Source organism: Gymnoscopelus microlampas (assembly GCF_963454915.1).
Source record: "Gymnoscopelus microlampas genome assembly, chromosome: 21".
Lineage (NCBI taxonomy): Eukaryota > Metazoa > Chordata > Actinopteri > Myctophiformes > Myctophidae > Gymnoscopelus > Gymnoscopelus microlampas.
Genome location: NC_139958.1, coordinates 6,300,147 through 6,320,509, shown reverse-complemented (window position 1 = coordinate 6,320,509; position 20,363 = coordinate 6,300,147). Strand labels below are relative to the sequence as shown.

The 20,363-nt window shown below is 41.6% G+C and overlaps 2 protein-coding genes across 2 annotated transcripts in view; one reads left to right on the top strand and one right to left on the bottom strand.

Moving 5' to 3' along the window:
* Window positions 1–20,363, top strand: part of pdcl (phosducin-like) — a 104,355-nt gene that overhangs the window by 8,998 nt on the left and 74,994 nt on the right. The gene's annotated exons all lie outside the window — the stretch shown is intronic.
* Window positions 1–20,363, bottom strand: part of loxhd1a (lipoxygenase homology PLAT domains 1a) — a gene marked incomplete at both ends in the record, with an annotated part of 84,273 nt that overhangs the window by 48,848 nt on the left and 15,062 nt on the right. The window contains 9 exons of the mRNA XM_084047521.1: window positions 4,178–4,313; window positions 5,629–5,715; window positions 6,267–6,430; window positions 8,089–8,224; window positions 10,000–10,250; window positions 11,425–11,548; window positions 13,164–13,312; window positions 13,894–13,992; window positions 15,932–16,116. Coding sequence (XP_083903647.1) covers window positions 4,178–4,313; window positions 5,629–5,715; window positions 6,267–6,430; window positions 8,089–8,224; window positions 10,000–10,250; window positions 11,425–11,548; window positions 13,164–13,312; window positions 13,894–13,992; window positions 15,932–16,116 — 1,331 coding nt within the window. The remainder of the gene's footprint in view (window positions 1–4,177; window positions 4,314–5,628; window positions 5,716–6,266; window positions 6,431–8,088; window positions 8,225–9,999; window positions 10,251–11,424; window positions 11,549–13,163; window positions 13,313–13,893; window positions 13,993–15,931; window positions 16,117–20,363) is intronic.

The window sequence follows — 20,363 nt, the reverse complement described above, 5'->3', positions numbered from 1 at the left end:
TATACCTGAAGAAAAGATAATGTTAACCACTCTGCACGAGTGTGCACTAGGGGGACAGAAGTTTGGGAACCAGTGACGTAAAGAAATGGACATATAGGCATGTAGGGCATTGGTTCTCAAAGTGGGGTCCGGGGACCCCCAGGGGTCCCTGAGGGAGTTCCAGGGGGTCCCCAGCTAAATGATGGATAGTTAGGAACCAAATGGACCCTTATGGGTCTGTAACTCTGAGAGAGTACTAATGAAACCAAATGGACCCTAACGGGTCCATTTGGTTCCATTTGTACACTCTCAGAGTTACATTAACATTGATTTTACATTATAAATTGGGGTCCCAGAGATAGAAATGTCATTAAATGGGGGTCCGTAGCCTAATGCATGTCAAACTGGGGGTCCTTGAAATTAAAATGGTTGAGAATCACTGCTAGAGCCTTAAAAATCATCCCTTATGGGGGTCGCTCAGGTGGCACAGTGGTAAACTTAGGCCTGTAGGGTGCTCAGGTGGCACAGTGGTAAACTTAGGCCTGTAGGGTGCTCAGGTGGCACAGTGGTAAACTTAGGCCTGTAGGGTGCTCAGGTGGCACAGTGGTAAACTTAGGCCTGTAGGGTGCTCAGGTGGCACAGTGGTAAACTTAGGCCTGTAGTGTGCTCAGGTGGCACAGTGGTAAACTTAGGCCTGTAGGGTGCTCAGGTGGCACAGTGGTAAACTTAGGCCTGTAGTGTGCTCAGGTGGCACAGTGGTAAACTTAGGCCTGTAGGGTGCTCAGGTGGCACAGTGGTAAACTTAGGCCTGTAGGGTGCTCAGGTGGCACAGTGGTAAACTTAGGCCTGTAGGGTGCTCAGGTGGCACAGTGGTAAACTTAGGCCTGTAGTGTGCTCAGGTGGCACAGTGGTAAACTCAGGCCTGTAGTGTGCTCAGGTGGCACAGTGGTAAACTCAGGCCTGAAGGGTGCTCCGGTGGCACAGTGGTAAACTCAGGCCTGTAGGGTGCTCAGGTGGCACAGTGGTAAACTTAGGCCTGTAGGGTGCTCAGGTGGCACAGTGGTAAACTTAGGCCTGTAGGGTGCTCAGGTGGCACAGTGGTAAACTTAGGCCTGTAGTGTGCTCAGGTGGCACAGTGGTAAACTCAGGCCTGTAGGGTGCTCAGGTGGCACAGTGGTAATCTTCCTGCCTGGGGGTTTGAATCCTCCACGGTGCCTACAGGTTGGTCTGCAGGTCCGGTTCAGTAGGGATTTTCAGTGGCGTGCACAGACATTTTGAGGGGCAGGTGCTCAAGTAAATTATATTTTTGGCTAAAGTTCTCCACAGAAAAGGGATGCTAGGTTTCGAGTGGTTATGGTAAAAAGAGAAATCATATCACATAAAGATTTGGCGGACCCCCTGTAGTAACTCTGAGGACCCCCTAGGGGTCCCGGACCCCCTGTTGAAGACCCCTGCTGTAAACTGAAAGAAAAAAAAAAACGTTTATTTTCTTTTTTTCAAAAGGGCACTTCTGGTCAAGAGGGCAAAGGGCAGGAGCTCTAGCACCACCTAGAGTCTATCTGTGCACGTCCCTGGGGATTTTTATCATTATTTAAAAACAACGATAAAAATCAAGTTGTGGGCATGAGATCCTGGTTGATGTGACGATAGCAGACAGGATGTCATGACTCTCACTATGAGCTTAAGGTACTGTTTATTGCAGTGGTTCTCAAAGTGGGGTGTGGGGACCTGCAGGGGCCCTTGAAGGGGTTCAAATTTGTGAACATACTGTACATTAAAAAACTGTTTAACCATTAGCCCAGTATCATACTTATTGGGTTATATTCAAAAATAGCTCATCTACAAGCTCATGTCATGACGTATATGTGAGTTTGAAGATCCATGCTATTTTTTTAAATGGAAACATTTGGAATCATTTAGAAATTGTTCAACAAAACATCTTCCCTTCTGGGGATTCCTGGCACAAAAGGTTTTCAGATGGGGTTCTGCGGCCAAATACATTTCAATTTGATATGAAAATGTTTGAGAACCACTGGTATATTGGCAGAATGGCAGTGCAAACTTTAATGTAAGTGAGTGTTTGCAGGGGTGGGAAAAGTACTCAAATGCTTAACTTAATCTCAATACTGTAAGGTAGAAATACTTTGTTACAAGTAAAAGGCCTGTGTTCAAAATGTTACTTGAGTAAAAGTACGAAAGTATTGGCATCAAATTATACATAAAGTACTAAGTACTAAATTGTTTGAAAATAGCAGACCTACTTGTAGATCGACTATTTTCAAATAGCCCATGTATAAAATAGGTCTGAAGTGGTAAATGTATGTTCTATAATATAACAATTTATATCTGCAAAGTAGCTAGTAACTAAAGTTTTAAAATAATTGTAGTGGCGGACGTTATTTCCGTATCCGTGTGAGTTACAGTGTAAGTGGTCACTCCGGATGATAGAGAACAGCGCAATCTTTTATAAAAACAATTAAAAAACAATTTGACGCAGTGCAAAGTGTAATTTAAGTGAGTGTTTGGCTGAGTGTGTGACTGTGTGTGTGGCCATGACACTAGACTAGTATGTCGCAAGGACTTACCGGGTAAGTCTTACCCCCTATCCAACCTTTGATTCTGAGTGCCAAGCAGGGAGGCATCAGGTACCATTTCTACAGGCTTTGGTATGACTGGACCGGGGATTGAACCCTGACCTCCCTGAGACACTGAGACACTCACTAACCACAACAAGGTTCACTGACTGAACTGGATCATCATTAGCAGAGGATGCTCTCTGCAGTCGTTAGACACAGACCTCTGTAATCCTCAATAAGCCTGTTTTCCAGTTTAAATATTCATCACTCACTGTGTGTGTGTGTGTGTGTGTGTGTGTGTGTGTGTGTGTGTGTGTGTGTGTGTGTGTGTGTGTGTGTGTGTGTGTGTGTGTGTGTGTGTGTGTGTGTGTGTGTGCGCTACAAGCTCACACGCTTATTTGTACTTTACTTGAGTATTTCCAATACTTTTACTTCTACTCCACTACATCTCAGAGGCAAATATTGTACTTTTACTTCACTACAATTATTTGAAAACTTTGTAGATTTTGATTATTATTACAAAACATACATTAACCACTTCAGCCCTATTTCGGTCATTTGAAAATAGGTGATCTCACAATGCGTCGCATGGCGACGCATTGTGAGCTTGTAGATCTGCTATTTTCAAAAGATTTGTATACATTTGAAGACTCTAAATGGGACATTCTGCATAATGAGTACTTTTACTTTTGGTACTTTAAGTACATTTTGATGCCAATACGTTTGTACTTTTACCCAAGTACATTTTGAATTCCAGACTTTTACTTGTAATGGAGTACTTTTATATTGCTGTATTGATACTTTTACTCAAGTAAAGAATGTGAGTCAGTAAGAATACCCTGAAGATTCTAGCAGGGGCCCTCATCCAAGGTCATTTCGACTATGCATGCTTCTCATGGTATCACAACACCACTAAGGCCTTAAAAACAACGCTCCAGACATCCCAAAACAAACTGGTGAGGTTACTTCTTGGCCTCGATCATACAACCCATCTAACCCCTGCTCACTTTGCAAGGGTTGGATGGCTCAGGGTAGAGGCCTTAAAAACAACGCTCCAGACATTCCAAAACAAACTGGTAAGGTTACTTCTTGGCCTTGCATCTACGACTCATCTAACCCCTGCTCACTTTGCTAGGGTTGGATGGCTCAGGGTTGAGGACAGAGTACGGCAACTTGCCTTGGGCCTGGTCTACAAGATACGCCATAACATTGGGATCCCCCTGTATTTGTCAAAATACTTCCAAAACGTAAATGAAGTCCACGATCATAACACCACCAGAGGAAGCTCCACTGATCATGTTCAACCCAGATTTGGCACAAACAAGGGAATGAACTCTTTCTCATGCTATAAAACAAAAATGTGGAATGTCCTACCCAAAGGAGTAAAGGAGTGTAAAACCCTACTCACTTTCAAAACTGCCCTAAAGAATCACCTTCAGGAGGATGCAATTCCAAACTGGCCCCTGTCAAAGTCCTAACCTACCCCCCCCCCCCTCCCCTCCTCCTAAAACTGTCTATTGTACATATTTCTTGTTTTTCATACCAGTAACATGTAAGCTGATTGTATGACGTTCTGCATAGTAGTGTATATTTGTATGTCTTAATGTAATGTAATGTCTCACAGGGCAGAGGTTCGGGGATGTTGGGACCGGTCGCCGGCAGCTCTCTGTTGATCTCGTTGTCGTCCTCGTTGACGTCCAGCCAGCGTGAGCACTGGAATTTATACTTCTCCCTCGTCAGGGTCTTCATCAGGGTGATCTGAGGAAGAGCAACACAGTCCATCACCACCACTATATACCCACCAACCATAAGCCAGTAGAAAGCCTTACTGTCTGAATATAAAGCTATTCATTTAAAAAAAAACACACCCTGTGTGAAGGAAGCGGTGCCTTTGATGAGCCCCGTATTGATGTTGTCATCAATATTTGTTTATGGGACAGACACACACCCGGACAGACACACGGACACCCGGACACACAGACAAAGTCAGATATAGAGCGGTTGGCACCGCTAAAAATATGTATTTATTGCTTTTGACAAAGGTATCGAATAGCCATAGGATGTCAAAAGTAACTCAAAAGAAAAATAAATTATAATAAATAATAATTATTCAATTAACATAGTAATTATGATTTCCCTCGCTATCCCTCCTGGCACTCCCTCATAGTACAGTTTATTTTTAAAGGTTAAAGCACTATATTGTCATAGTAATCATTGCTATAGAGTGTTTGTGTTCAGTAACGGGAGTCTCTCTGTCTCTCCAGCTCTTTAATAAACACAAAATACCTTTTCAGGTAGGTGACATAATGTCAGCCAATCAGGAAAGAGTACCCATTTATCAGCTTAATTCTTTATAGTGTTCCAGTTACAATTTTGTGTCAGCTCATTTTGTTGTGTCATCACTTCCTATTACACTTGTTTAATCTGTATCCTGACTGAGTTCTCTATCCTGATTGGAGAAAATTGGTGTCCCGACCTGAAAATGCATGTTCTGTTTAATAAAGAGCTGGAGAGACATAACCAAAGAAAATCACTTACCCTACCTTTCCATGTTCGTCCTTCGCGTGCGAAGATGACCATTACCCTACCTTTAACATCCCATTGAAAGCCTTATATAGAGCACCGAAGTCTGACGTAATTTACACATCCTACCTGGTTTGCGGTTTTCCACCCCCGTTCTGAATTCCCATAGACGTCTTTAATATCGCGTCAAATAAGAACTGTGTTCCAAAAACAAACAAATGATCCCGGAGGTTTTACTCTTATGGATATGAAGCATCAACTGACGGTGAGAAAACGATAATGTTACTTCCGACGAATTAGTTAAATTTTCGCCAGAAACAGACTGTATCAAATATGAGTGACTGACTATCATAAATGATACAGACCGTCCTCCCTGACAATATCGCAGAGACAGTTTGTTTATTTTTGGATCACAATTCTTATATGAGACGATTCTAAGATGACCCAATGTTATTCTCCATAGAGAAATTACTTTACGAACCGGGGATGAACGAGTGACGTCAGGACTTCTGTACTCTATTGACAGATGAAACAAAGCACTGGATCTCACCCTATTCAAATGCCAGCCAGCAAATGGACTCCTCTTCTCGTGCCAGACTCTTATTTTTGTCAGTTTTCCTATGTCTGGCAATTCAACCTTGAGAATAACAGAATGAAAATAAATATATCTGAAACAGCATATATATAAATATATCTGATAATATAGCAGATATGCTTTTGAGAAGTATTAAAGTAATAACAGTGGTGTAAAGTAACTAAGTACATTTACTTAAGTACTGTACATAAGTACACTTTTGAGGGATTTTTACTTTACTGGAGTATTTCACATTTTCAATACTGTTCTACTCCACTACATCTCAGGGACAAATATTGTATTTTTACTCCACTACAGCTTTAGTTACTAGTTACTTAGATTTAGATTATTATCACAAAACATACATTAACCACTTCAGCCCTATATATATTTCTGCCATTTGAAAATAGCCGATCTACAAGCTCACAATGCGTCGCATCTACAAGCTCACAATGCGTCGCATCGCGAGCTTGTAGATCTGCTATTTTCAAATTTGAACTTGTGAAATGGGACATTTTGAGTACTTTACGCAAAAAAAATTGAGTACTTTTTTCTCACCACTGAGTAATAATGCACCATGGTTATTAAGTGTGGAAAGGTGAGTTCATTCTTACCATGAATTGGTCCAGCTGACCCTGTTCGAAACTGTCCGACTTGCTGTCCAGTTTGATCTCGTCAGATCTACGGCCCTGCTCCCCGTAGATCTGAATGAACACCGTGGCGTCGGTCCCGGCCCCCTTCTCGTCTGTGGTCCAGATCCACAGAGACCAGGGGTACTCTGGGGTGAAGGAGGAGGTACTGGACATCAGTGTTGATTTTGACAGATTGACACATTTTTATTTAGTTTTAGTCATAGTCACTTTTGAATATAATTCTGTTTAGTTTGAGTCATATAGAGTACAGAAGTCCTGACGTCACTCGTCCATCCCCTGGTTCGTAAAGTAATTTCTCTATGGAGAATAACATTGGGTCATCTTAGAATCGTCTCATATAAGAATTGTGGTCCAAAAATAAACAAACCGTCTCGGCGATATTGTCAGGGAGGTGGCTCTGTATCGTTTATGATAGTCAGTCACTTATATTTGATACAGTCTGTTTCTGGCGGAAATTTAACTAATTCGGCGGAAGTAACATTAGCGTTTTCTCACCGTCAGTTGATGCTTCATATCCATAAGAGTCAAACCACCGGGATCATTAGTTTGTTTTTGGAACACAGTTCTTATTTGACGCGATATTAAAGACGTCTATGGGGATTCAGAACGGGGGTGGAAAACCGCGAACCAGGTAGGATGCGTAAATTACGTCAGACTTCGGTGCTCTATTTTAGTCACCTGAAATGTTTTACTTTCAGTCTAGTTTTAGTCGACTAAACATCTTAAGATTTTAGTCGACTAAATCTACAGTTGATTTAGTCGACTAAAATGTATTTTTGGCGGGCCGTGACGATCGATTCTCCTCTAGTCCCTCCCAAACATTTTAGTCTAGTTGTTTTTTTTGGACGAAATTGTCCGAATATTTAGTCATAGTTTTAGTCATCATAGCTTAGTTTTTATTTCGTTTTTGTAAGTGAAAAAAGGTAGTCGACAGACATTTTTCGTCATAGTTTCAGCCAACGAAATCGACACTGCTGTCCATCTGAGCTTTCAAAAATAATCGAACCGTAAAGACACTGCCTACGTACCTACACCCGAGTGAAGAACAAAGTCTTGCTCACTGTCTTTTTTATTTATAGGGCAGTGATTCTCAACCATTTTAATTTCAAGAACCGCTAGTTTGATATGTTTTAGACCACCGACCCCCATTTGACATGATTTTCTTTATCTCTGGGACCCCAAACTATACACTGTAAAATCATCAGTGTTAACTGCAGTGTTAACTTAACTCTGAGAACCATTTTGGTTCAATTTGTACACTCTCTGAGTTACAGCAGACTCTCAGAATCACTGCCATAGGCCAGTAGTTCACAACCTTTTCAGGCCGTGATCCCCCAAAGTAATCATATTTGAACAGGGGACCCCCCACCCTGACAAGCACTTGGAATGTAGGAGTTGAGGCATTCAATTTAGTTTGACTCGGTTCCACAGATAAATATTGTGATTTTTATTGTAGATCTGCTATTTTCAAAAGGTCTGCCTCTTTTTTTTATATTATTTGACAATTTGGCCAATGTTTGACCAGTTTTTATAGTATCGTTTGTTGATTACTTTTGAACCAGTAATGGTCTTTTTTCTTCTTTTTTTTTTTAAGTATTAAAAAGGTTTTAAAAGCCCTTACATCTCACTTAACAGTCATCTTGGGACCCCCCCAAAAAGAATCCTGTGGGACCCACAGGTTGAGAATCAGTGCCTTAGGCTGCTTGGTAAAATTGAGCTATCAGTAAAAGTCTGTGATTCAATTGAACTGCTCGTGCAAAAGGAGAATGAGTCGATCACTCACGCTTGAGTTTCTTCTGTCTGAGAGACACCATCTCATAGATTTCCCTCTCAATGAGTCCATCGCCCTCGTCCTCGTCCAGCCACTTCCCACATGGAAACGTCTGCTCGATGCCCGTGAACGGACAGTATACGGTCACCTGGCATGTTCAATGACACGTTCAATATTGTACACGTCCTTCTAATCGGTAGGTTCTGCTCGGAGTCGTAACCACATTCAATCATCATGACACGATCATGGGTGTCGGCTCACACAGCTCAGCGTTTGTTTCCAGTCCAGGTTGATTATTAATTTGGCATTTCAGAAGCAGATCGGGTGAGCTACCTGCCTGATGCTCGCAGCACCCAGCTGGTGTGGTAAATCAAGTGCAGCTTTAATTACAAAACTGCCTCATCAATTGTGTCAGCTACAACCCACAACAGCACTCAGGGTGCTACAGTGACAACTAGAAAAAGTGCTCCTCGGAGCACAGGTCTCCGCCAGGTTAGGTAGGTTATTGTGGCCTCCTGGTGGCGTTACAATAGGCCAATGTGAAAAGGGTGCCATTTCTTCTTGGGCCTTTCACGGCAATCGGACCTTGCATTCATGATTTGAGGCATTTTGTTCGAAAATGTGTTTTGCTAAATTAGACCTGCTGGTGGCACTATAACAGGCCAATGTGAAAAGGGTGGCATTTCTTCCCCAGCCTAGTGGGAATGTGCGTGTGAAATTGCACGGAAAGCGCAAGCTGCGTTCATGATTTGAGGCATTTTGTTCAAAACGGACCAATCCTGCAAATTTTGGAAGCCAACCTTAGCCAATGAGGATGGAATATGGAAAATCGGACAGATCCGTGTTGATCACATGACTATAGAGATACTGTGTACCGATTTGCATGACTTTGGATAAAATCTGTAGGAGTAAATGGCTTTTGCACAAATCGGCCTCCTGGTGGCGCTATAACAGGCCCATGTGAAAGATTTGGGGCAGAGGTTCTGAATTGGCATCCAGGGAGTGTGTGTGCACAGTTTCGCAGCGACCGGGCCAACGGTGCCTGAGATTAGCTGCTCACAGACAGATGGACGGATGGACACACGGACACACACACTGACGGACGGACAGGGGGTAAAACATACTCTCTCGGCGGAGACAACAACCCATTGGCAGAGTGGGACTTTTATACGTGGCTGTTGGTATAGTTTGGATGCATTATGGTGGCACGCATCCCAGAATATAGACTATAGTTACAGTAAATCACAATATTAACACCTGGGCTTCTGATCTTTACTGTAACAATATCACATTATATTGGCTAACCAGGCCTAATTTATACTGCATAGGCCTACATACTGCATCATTCGTGCTCATGTTTATGAGTATAAATCAACCCATTAAGACAGGTAGAGCGTATTTGAGCTAAAAAGCATACTTTTATACTTTGGCTGCCAGAATTATTTATTTATTTTCTACAGTAGACTGCCAGACTTTTTCAATGAAAATAAAAAGTACTCAGGAGCCGAGATACAGAATTTTTAAGTTTTAAGTTAACAAGGAAGTGGATGGGAGTTTAAATCTTCAAAAAATCATATCTCCTTGGTCTTTGGGTTAAATTGAAAAAAATGTTTTTTTTTAAATAGAACGCAGATCTGCGTCTTTGGCAGCGTGCGTTCTAAGGACTCAATAGAACGCAGATCTGCGTTTTTGACAGCCAATGTGAATAGCAGATATACAAGCTCATAGCGCGTCACTTTGTGCCGCGCCATGAGCTTGTATATCTGCTATTTTTGAAAGATCTGGAAAATACGTACAAATATTTTTGTACACATTTGAACATTTGAACATTTTTTACTCAAATCTTTGCTTCTTGGGGGGGGGATTCAGAAGACATTTGTATAGAATCGGCCTCATGTCTTAATGGGTTAAACATGGGAGTACCTTCTCGCAGTACCACCCGGCGCCGATGGCGGCGTTGTCGTGCCCGACGGTCACCCTGCTGAGCGGGCTGATGAGCTCACAGATCTCCACGTTGAAGATGTCGATCAGGGAGCGCTCGAACGCCCCGCCCTCCAGGAAGATCTTGCCGCTGTTCTGCTGGCCCTTGGAGCCGTGCATCACGATGTGGATCTTAGAGTTGGTGCCCGCGCCTCTGATGTCACCCGTCATCACCTGGACGTTGTAAATGATCCCTGTGTGTATGGAAATACAGAAATTACAGTCGTACCGTTCACGATCAACAGTGGTGGAAAAAGTACTCAAATTGTTTACATAATGTAAAAGTATCAATACTGCAATGTAGAGAAATACTCTGTTACAAGTAAAAGTCCGGAATTCAAAATGTACTTGAGTAAAAGTACAAAAGTATTGGCATCAAAATGTACTTAAAGTACCAAAAGTAAAAGTACTAGATATGCAGAATGGCACGTCTAAAATGTGTAAAAGGCTTTTGTAAATAGTCGATCTACAAGCTCACAACGGTAGATCGTAGATTGTAGATATAGCCTTTTTTCGTGACTTTCACGCAACACTGTAGTGTAGGGCACTGTAATGGCCTACGTCATGGGTCTTCAACAGAGTTACTACAGGGGGGCTGCCAAATCTTTGTGTGATATGATTTTTTTACATTAACCACTTGAACCCTAGCATCCCTTTTCTGGGGAGAACTTTAGCCAAAAATAGCAGATCTACAAGCTCACAACGCCTCGCGCTGCGAGGCGTTGTGAGCTTGTAGATCTGCTATTTTTGGCAAAGATGTATGGTGTTGAGGGAAAAAAGAGCAGACCAAGTAATAAAAGAAAGTTTAATCTGCTACACAATTTTATACAATATGTAGAGGGGGTCCCTGCTTCATCTCTCTCTCAGCTAGGGGGTCCCTGGCCTGAAAGACTAAAACACATATGAAAAATGGAGATACAAGGTTTCTGCCACACAGCGACAATATATGAATACTCCACCAGATCTGTATAAAGCCTTTTAGTAGTAAGTGAGTAGATCAGGCCGGGGTCTTCAACGTTTTCAGGCCAAGGACCCCTTATAGCTGAGAGAAAGCTGAAGCAGGGCGCCCCTCTATATTGTATAACACTGTGTATCAGATTTTTTACTTGGTCTGCTCTTTTTCCCCTAGACACCAAAAAATAGCAGATCTACAAGCTCACAAAGCCTCGCAGTTCGAGGCGTTGTGAGCTTGTAGATCTGCTATTTTTTGGCTAAAGTTCTCCCCAGGAAAGGGATGCTATAGGGTTCAAGTGGTTAATCACACAAAGATTTGGCGGCCCCCCTGTAATAACTCTGATGACCCCCTAGGGGTCCCGGACCCCCTGTTGAAGACCCCCTGGAGTAGTAGAGTGTGAATTGTCCTCTTACCCATGGGCTGTCCTGACCCCACCAGTATGTCTCTCTGTATTTTCCCATCACCCTCGTCCATGGCAAACCAGCGGTTAACCGGGAACTCATAGACCTCCTTGTTCCCCATGTCATCAATGGACACCTGGACACACACACACAGACCAGACAGTGATCCTCAACCTTTTTCATTCATGTCAAGGACCCCCAGATTCATATGTGTTTGTCCCCAGACCCCCATCTCAAAATATTTTGTGCCAGGGACCCCCATACAAAGATTTTTGTTAAAATGTTTCAAAAATATTCAGAAAATCTCACTTTTTCCCCCAATACGTTTTGAAAATAGCAGATCTACAAGTTTACAACATGTCGCGATCTGACGCACTGTTAGCTTGTAGATCTGCTATTTTCAAATAGCTGATGGAAAGTGGTAAAATTTAGCCTAGTTGCTTTTTTGGGGGCTTGTTTTCATAGACCTGGCCGCTTGTTTCTTTTGCAAAATTTGGCAACACACTGATTACCTGCATTACACCTGTAGCCTACGAGGGAGGAAGTGGACAGATATTGAATGAAGCAGCAGAGAAGGGCCGAGAATAAGGTGAATACACATTTTACTTTACACCACTGCCCTAGGGTCTTTCCTCTGCACTTGTTTTTATGGTTTTATTTGCATCTGTGACATTGTAATGTGATTCAAATGTTTGTTATTGTTTCTCATTATGTATGTATTGTATATGTTGTTATCAGGGCGTCCTTGAAAAGGAGAGCTTGCTCTCAATGGGCTTCCCTGAATAAATAAAGGAAAAAGAATGAAAGTATAAGTGAGTGAGTCAGTCAGTCAGTGATTGACTACCAGCTGGTGTGAGTGCTGACTGAGTGGTATATCTGAATGTGAGTGGTTGGCTACTAGGTGCCGGTGGACTCTGCTGGTGATTGGCTCCTGTAACCAGGCTGTGGGCTATAAAGCTGGCTGTCACCTATCTGGTCAGTATTTCTCTTGACCAGCCTCCAACCACACCAGTCCTCGTATGTTTTCAGTGTTTTAGATTGGCCGGTGTTAACATGGGTTATTGTTCAGCCTTGGTAGTGTAGGGGTGTGTGGCCTTTTCATCATGTTTTTTCTTTAGTTAAGAGTTGGTAAGATCTATGGGCCCGATTCACTAAGCTGGTGGTAAATAACGTGTGACTATAGGAGGGTGTATTTTCTCTAAGCAAAAACCGATGTGCAACTCACAGCGGGGTGTGTAAATCCCTGATATGTGCGGATCACAGATGTTCCTCATTTTTGCCTGAAGGTCAGAGGTGCGTTCATATGGAAGATCCTTTGCATTGCTCCACGCCCCCATTTAAGACCATAAAGCTGTTTACACTCAAAATATGGGTGTAAACAGCTTAGTGAATTGGGCCAAAATGTCCTTTTATTTGTGTTAATGGAAAGCTTATAGGATTTTTGTTCTTAGCTAGGATTTTAAGTTCAGGGCCCCATCCTGAGGTAATTTACCCATGTTTTCCAGCTCACTAATGAATCTCTCTATTGGAGTTTAAACTGGTTGTGTTTGGGGACTGGAAAGAAGGCAGTCCATGTTTGTGTCGCACCTGGGGCCAGTTGCACCACCTCATACTAAGTTCAAACTTAGCCTAGTTATAGCTTAAATGGGCTTTTAAAAAGCCATTTAAACTGGTTGTGTTTTGGGGACTAGAAAGAAGGCAGTCCATGTTTTTGTGTCGCACCTGGTGACCCCCTATAGCCTGGTTCGTACCTTAGCCAGACACCAGCCAGCCGATGAGCCTTTGTTGTCGTGGCCGACGGTTATTTTCCGGAGCGCCCCAAGATTCGGTGCGTCTATCGTAAACTTGTCCTCCATTGCGCGTTCAAAGTTGTCCTTGTCACTGGCCAGTCGTCTTTCTCCTTAAGAGTGCGACAAAGTTACACTATTTTTATGTTATGAATCAAAGGCATTGTAATAAAAGTGAGGGCAGCTATTTGTACAGTCAAAACACTAAAGAGCGGGCCTAGCTGTGTAAAAAAAACGATTAAGCTGTTATGTTGTTGCTTAATGCTTATCTACAAGCCCACAACTGGTCATGAGCTTGTAGATATGCTATTTCGGGGCGTGATGTAGAATAAATCAGTCTTTAAACACTAATTAATGAGAAGAATGATGATAGCCAGGACTCACCTTCTGTCCATTCAGGCACTTTTAATTTATTCATTAAAGCAGGCAACATGACTAAGACGGACGTGTTTCGGCTACAGAGCCCTCCTCAGCGTAGAAGGCCTTTGTAGCCGAAACGCCTCCGTCTTGGTCATGTTGCCTGCTTTAATGAATATTTGAAATGTGCCTGAATGGACAGAATGTGAGCGCTGGCTTTAATTTTTCACATGATTCACTTTTGGAGCCGTGCTGCACCTGGCAAGTTTTTTTTATATTGCTTTAGTGATTGGAGTTTGTGCTCGTATTCATTCTAGTTTAGACACCAATAATTCACCTGTGTCTCCATTCTCTCCAAAGATGTTCAGGTAAACATTGGCATCCGTACCGCTGCCCTTCTCTTCGGAAGTGAACACACTCACTATATATTTATTTGCTGCAAAAAGACAAGACAAAACAAAGCAAACACAAACATGGCAGGAGGTTAAGACAAGGACACAGATTTTTTTTTCCTCCCGTGTGTAATGCAAGACTGGCATGCAAATAAGCAGTGGTGGTCACATGATGTTCAAGTACACACCCTGGTCATGAGTAGGGCTGTCACGATTACAAATTTAAGTTGGTGATTAATTGTCATACAAATAATTGCGATTAACAATTTAATCGTGTGTTTGGCATTGAACACTGGAACATATGAATAAAAACTTCATTTCTGCTTGCCTTTTAGGCGTCGTAATGAAAACATTGCACAGGGCAGATATGACAAATAACTTAAATATACAAAGAAAGTATTGACATATTTAATCATTTTATACATGGAAAAAAAAAGCAGAAATAGTTGATCTACAAGCTTAAGCTTGTAGATCAACTATTTCTGCTTTTTTAATATTTGAAAATGTGTGAAAAAGTTAGGACAATTATGCAAAAATAATGAGCGAGTTGAGGATTATGTAATAATTGTGACAGGCCTAGTCATGATGCATACAGTATGTCACAGGGACTTACCCCCTTGACTCTGAGTGCAGAGCAGGGAGGCATCAGGTTCCATCTTTACAGTCTGTGTCTGCGGTATGGCTTGACCGGGGATTGAACCTCAGCCTCCCTGTCTCAGGGCGGACACTAGAACCACCTCATTAGCAGAGGATGCTTTCTGGAGGCATTAGACGGAGACCTCTGTAATCCTCAATAAGCTTGTTTCCAGTTTAAATATTCATCACTTTGTGTTTTTCTTTTTTTTTGGGGGTGGGGTGGGGGGGCTGTGTGTGTGTGTGTGTGTGTGTGTGTGTGTGTGTGTGTGTGTGTGTGTGTGCGTGTGTGCGTGTGCGTGTGCGTGTGCGAATGCGCGCGCGCGTGTGTGTGTGTGTGTGTATGTGCGCGCGCGTCATGTAGGCCAGTGGTTCTCCATAGTGCGGCACTCGGTGCCGCTCTATGAGCTTTGTGCAATCTACTTCTATGCCTCTGTTACTATGACAACCGCCTCAGACCTCACTGTCAGACTGTCCTGGTTTGCACCCACAAACATCTCCCCCCCTTTTTTTAGCACACAAACAAACACAAACAAAGCTGACTGTGCCAATATATATATAACATTACAAAATCTGACACTGCATTAAAAAAATGGTTTGTGTGCTACAAGAGTTACTTTGGGAACTGTATCACTGTGCAATGTAACCAAATGAGACCATTTTAAAAGATCAATTTCTAATCAATATCGATGAAGATATTTCACCAATATTTGGACTTGCATCGTGGCTAGGCAACTACACTACACAACCCAAACCCCCTACTTAAGTGTAATGTTGCTTTAATGACACTTCCCCACGTACTGCTCCTAATAGTTAGGATGGGTAAATACCAGTGTTGGAAAGTAACTAAGTACATGTACTCAAGTACTGTATATCACTGTACAATATTGAGGATGTTTTACTTTACTTGAGTATTTCCAATGTTTCTATACTTTTACTTCTACTCCACTACATCTCAGAGGCAAATACTGTACTTTTACTCCATTACAATTATTTGAAAACTGTAGTTACTAGTTACTTTGTAGATTTTGATTATTAATACAAAAAACACTTCGCCATTTGAAAATAGCAGATCTACAAGCTCACTGTGAGCTTGTAGATTGCTATTTTCAAAAGATTTTTATACATTTGAAAACGTTCTACTTTTGGTACTTTATTAAGTACATTTTGATACCAAAACTTTTGTACTTTTACTCGAGTAAATTTTGAATTCTGGACTTTCACTTGTAACAGAGTAGGCTATTTCTACATTGCAGTATTGATACTTTTACTTAAGTATTAAAACCATTTTTTAGCTACTTTTCCCACCAAAAAGTAGCTACAGTTGTACGTGTGGAGGGTGAAACGTACATTTCGGGAGATCCATGGGGTTTTGGCTGCCCAGCAGGTCTCTGACAAACAGGCCGTCTCCCTCGTCTTTGCTCAGCCAGTTGTTGCAGGAGAAGTGGAAGCGGAGGTGCGGCCGCATCATGTCCGTCACCACCACCCTGTCCAGGAACCAGCTGGTGCCGATCCCCGTGTTGTCATGCTCGATCCTGGGGAACCAGAGATGCGTAGCCTTAGATCAGGGGTCTTCAACAGGGGGTCCGGGACCCCTAGGGGGTCCTCAGAGCTACTATAGGGGGTCCGCCAAATCTTTGTGTGATTTTTTCGTTTTTTTTCCATTAACCACTTGAACCCTAGAACCCCTTTTCTGAGGGGAACATTAGCCGAAAATAGCAGATCTACAAGCGTGAGCTTGTAGATCTGCTATTTTTGAGGCTATAGGTGTAGAGGGAAAAAAGAGCAGACTAAGTAAAATTTTATACAATATAGAGTAGGGGGTCCCTGCTTCATCTCTCTCTCAGCTAGGGGGTCCTTGGCCTGAAAACGTTGAAGACCCCTGCCTTAGATTAAGACTCTCCACCCCAGTTTCCACTGAATTGTCACCTCCAAAGCCCGTATTTCTCCAAACATGTACAAATGTTTAATATAAGGTGCTTACCCGCGTGCCCCAAATGTTAACTCACCCTACGGGGTAGTTGTGCGATGTATTAGTCCATGTTTTTCAATAAATAAGTGTTTTAATCACGTCTGTGGCCGATTCTGTCGGAAATTCCCAATGGGCGGGAGTGACGAAGCGCATCCGTTATTACACTCAATGTAAACAGGAAGTAAACGAGGGGGAAACAAGAAAGAATGACATAGATGTCATGATGGACGGCGCAGGCCCCCCCCCCCCCCCCCCCCCCCAAAAAAAAGAAAATAGTTTTGGGGGTCCAAAAGCATGGGATGAAAAAAAAAAAAAAAAAAGGAGGTCCGCGTTCCCCCCCCCCCCCCCCCCCCTTAGGGGTCCCTGGAGACCCTTGGGGGTCCCTGGGGGGGACCTACAGACACGGCGAAGGAAAACTGTAAAGCCACAGCCATGCATGCAAGATGTTGCACATGAACTCTGCAGCCGCACTGAGCAGAGATGCTCATAGGCCTGCGTCCTGCGTCGCTGACGCACAATATTGTGAAAGGACGCATTCATGACACCGTCGTGGCGTCCATGGGACGCACTAGAGTTGTCACCAACAACAGAGAAAAATATAAAAATAATTCGCGATAAAATTATTAGTGCACGATAAGTATCGGCCCGATAATTATCGGTTCGATATCAGGAATTATGACGTCATCCCGATAAAACCGATAACATTAATAATAGCTCTGATAATATATAATATTTGTCAACTGTGATCTGCATGGACTCTCGGTTAGACACCGTTGTACTGGAGAAGTATAACTCTCGGTTAGACACCGTTGTAGTGTTGTGCTAGTGTTGTGCTAGTTACTGAAAACCAGTGACCAGTTACCAATGCCATTACTAGTTACTTCATTTAAAAGTAACTCAGTTACTTTACTAGTTACTTACACCAAAAAGTAATGCGTTACTGTGAAAAGTAACTTTGAAGTAAAAAAAAAGGGCTCCCATTATTGCCCTTATAGCCTTCATTTCAGTACTGTTATTGCATTGGGGAATAATACAATCTGTTGATCAACTTGACATGCATTTGCATCACTGAACTCTGCTAAGCAATGTGGTATACCAGGGGTTGCGATATAGGATTGTAACCTGCTGGTCCCAATGTCCGGAATGAATCAAATTTATCAGACATCTGATAAAAAATACCGGTCATAATTATGTTGAAGCATTAATTACAATTAAGCAGGTGCGTAAATACAGCCTTAAGGTCCTTACACACCGGCGAAAATAGCGAATATACGCAAAATTCGGACTCGTTCCGAATAATTAAAAGACCCTTTTTTTTCGCTTCGCTTTTTCGCTTTTTCGCTCCATGTACGGAGCCATTGACTTTATAAGGTTTTTAAAAAAAAACGCATTATTCGCACGAAAAAATCGCCCGGTGTGTAACAACCTTAACACTTAGGCCTACAGCATTATATTTTGGATTGAGCTATTTGAACACGAACCATGATGAACGAGTAATATACACATTTTATATACAGTAGCAGGGTCATCTTGCACAAATACATTAATTACCTACACTACCATTTGTGCCTGGCAATCTCCTTCTCACCCATTGACTTGCATGTTAAATGATGGCGTTTCCCCTTAAAAATAATCGATCATTTCAGGAGCAAGAGCTTAAAAATCTCTCCTAAATCTAGTCAACAAGGCCTGCAGTAGGCTATGCACTGGACAAATATGCATGACATTATTTCAATACACTAAAAAACAGTGGTGGAAAGTAACTAAGTACATTTACTCAAGTACTGTACTTAAGTACAATTTTGAGGTATCGGTACTTTACTTGAGTATTTCCAATTTCCAATACTTTTACTACTACTCCACTACATCTCAGAGGCAACTATTGTACTTTTACTCCACTACATTTATTTGAAAACTTTAGTTACTAGTTACTTTTCAGATATAAATTATGATATAATGAAACATACATTAACCACTTTAACCCTATTTTATACCTAGCCGATCTACAAGCTCGATCTGCTATTTTCAAATATTTAGTACTTTTACTTTTGGTACTTTAAGTACATTTTGATGCCAATACTTTTGTACTTTTACTCAAGTAAATTTTGAATTCTGGACTTTTACTTGTAACAAGAGTATTTCTATATTGCAGTATTGGTACTTTTACTTAAGTAAAGAATTTGAGTACTTTTTCCACCACTGCTAAAAACATGGGAAATGTTAGAGGGAGTAATAGCCATGGATACACGACGGTCGACTGTCACGATGTCCTGTTCAACAAGATTTCAAATGTATAAAAATCTTTGGAAAATAGCAGATCTACAAGCTTGTAAATCTGCTATTTTCAAATGGCAGATATGTGTAGGCCTGAAGTGGTTAATGTGTGTGTTGTTTATAATATTCTAGAGCTTAATCTACAAAGTAACAAGTAACTAAAGTTTTCAAATAATTGTAGTGGAGTAAAAGTATAATATTTGCCTCTGAGATGGAGTAGAAGTAAAAGTGTTGAAAATTGGAAATACTTTCCAATACTTTACTACTACTACTACTACTACTACTACTACTACTACTACTACTACTACTAGCCTACTACTACTACTACTAATAATAATAATAGTAAAAAAAATACCTCAAAATTTTACTAAAAAATTTCCTAAGTACAGTACTTGAGTAAATGTAAAAAAACAAAAAACAGAAAAGGCCTATTTTCATTCCAGCTAATAAAATTCACAATATCGGTTGCATATCGGTTATCGGTGACCGATATAATCCAAACCTCTCTAAAATCGGTTATCGGTATCGGTCACAAAAATCCCTATCGGTCGGACTCTAATTACCAGTGATGTTACATGAAGGCCACTGTAAGACCTTATGCCGAAGGCCATATCCTGCCATGGCTATGTACATTCAGAGGAGAAAAACAATGCATGAGGTGGCATGAAAAGGTATAAAGCATTAACATGTACATCATTGAAGCTACTTTGTGTAGACGTGAATTGAAGTAATGCTGTTGTGTGGGTGGGTCTTTAAAAGTGAAGATGGGATGTGGTTTGCTGTAGGGAGGTATTGTGCTATTGAGATTTTTTTTTTTAAATGCATACTGTATCTATCTATCGATCTATTCCACGAGTGGTCTTGCACATGCGCAGTAAAGTTGTTTACATCTGAAAGAGCATTTCATCCCAGCATAAGAGAACGACTGCACGTTGAATGCGAGCTGGTAAACAATTGTGCATGGAAAATGGTCATTTTGTGTGTTATTTTATTATACATGTTGTTTGCGTAGTTTTAATAGTATTTTCCATTTGTGTGTTTTCTGTTTACAGTTAAATAACCTACTGCTACTGCAAAAGTATTAGTAGTTTAGTAACCATGTGTGTGTGTGTGTGTGTGTGTGTGTGTGTGTGTGTGTGTGTGTGTGTGTGTGTGTGTGTGTGTGTGTGTGTGTGTGTGTGTGTGTATGTGTGTGTGTGTGTGTGTGTGTGTGTGTGTGTGTGTGTGTGTGTTAATAAATTACCAAAAGTCAGTATCGGTTTTATGTGTAGTAGTTGTGTTTTTTGGGCGAAGTGCGGAAAGGGCGAAATGACTGGTATTCATTCACACACTCTCTATGTTGTCTTGACAATGACGTTGGCTGTAGTACCCCGGATGCGATGTTACAAACAGCTGACCTGAATGTTGTTGTGGTCGTCCTATGCTAAACAACACATACAGTAACGTAAAAAGGAATACATAGGTTTGATGACAGGAAATGCATTTATATACTATTGCTATAAAACAACAAAGCTAGCCTACATGTTTAAGGTGACA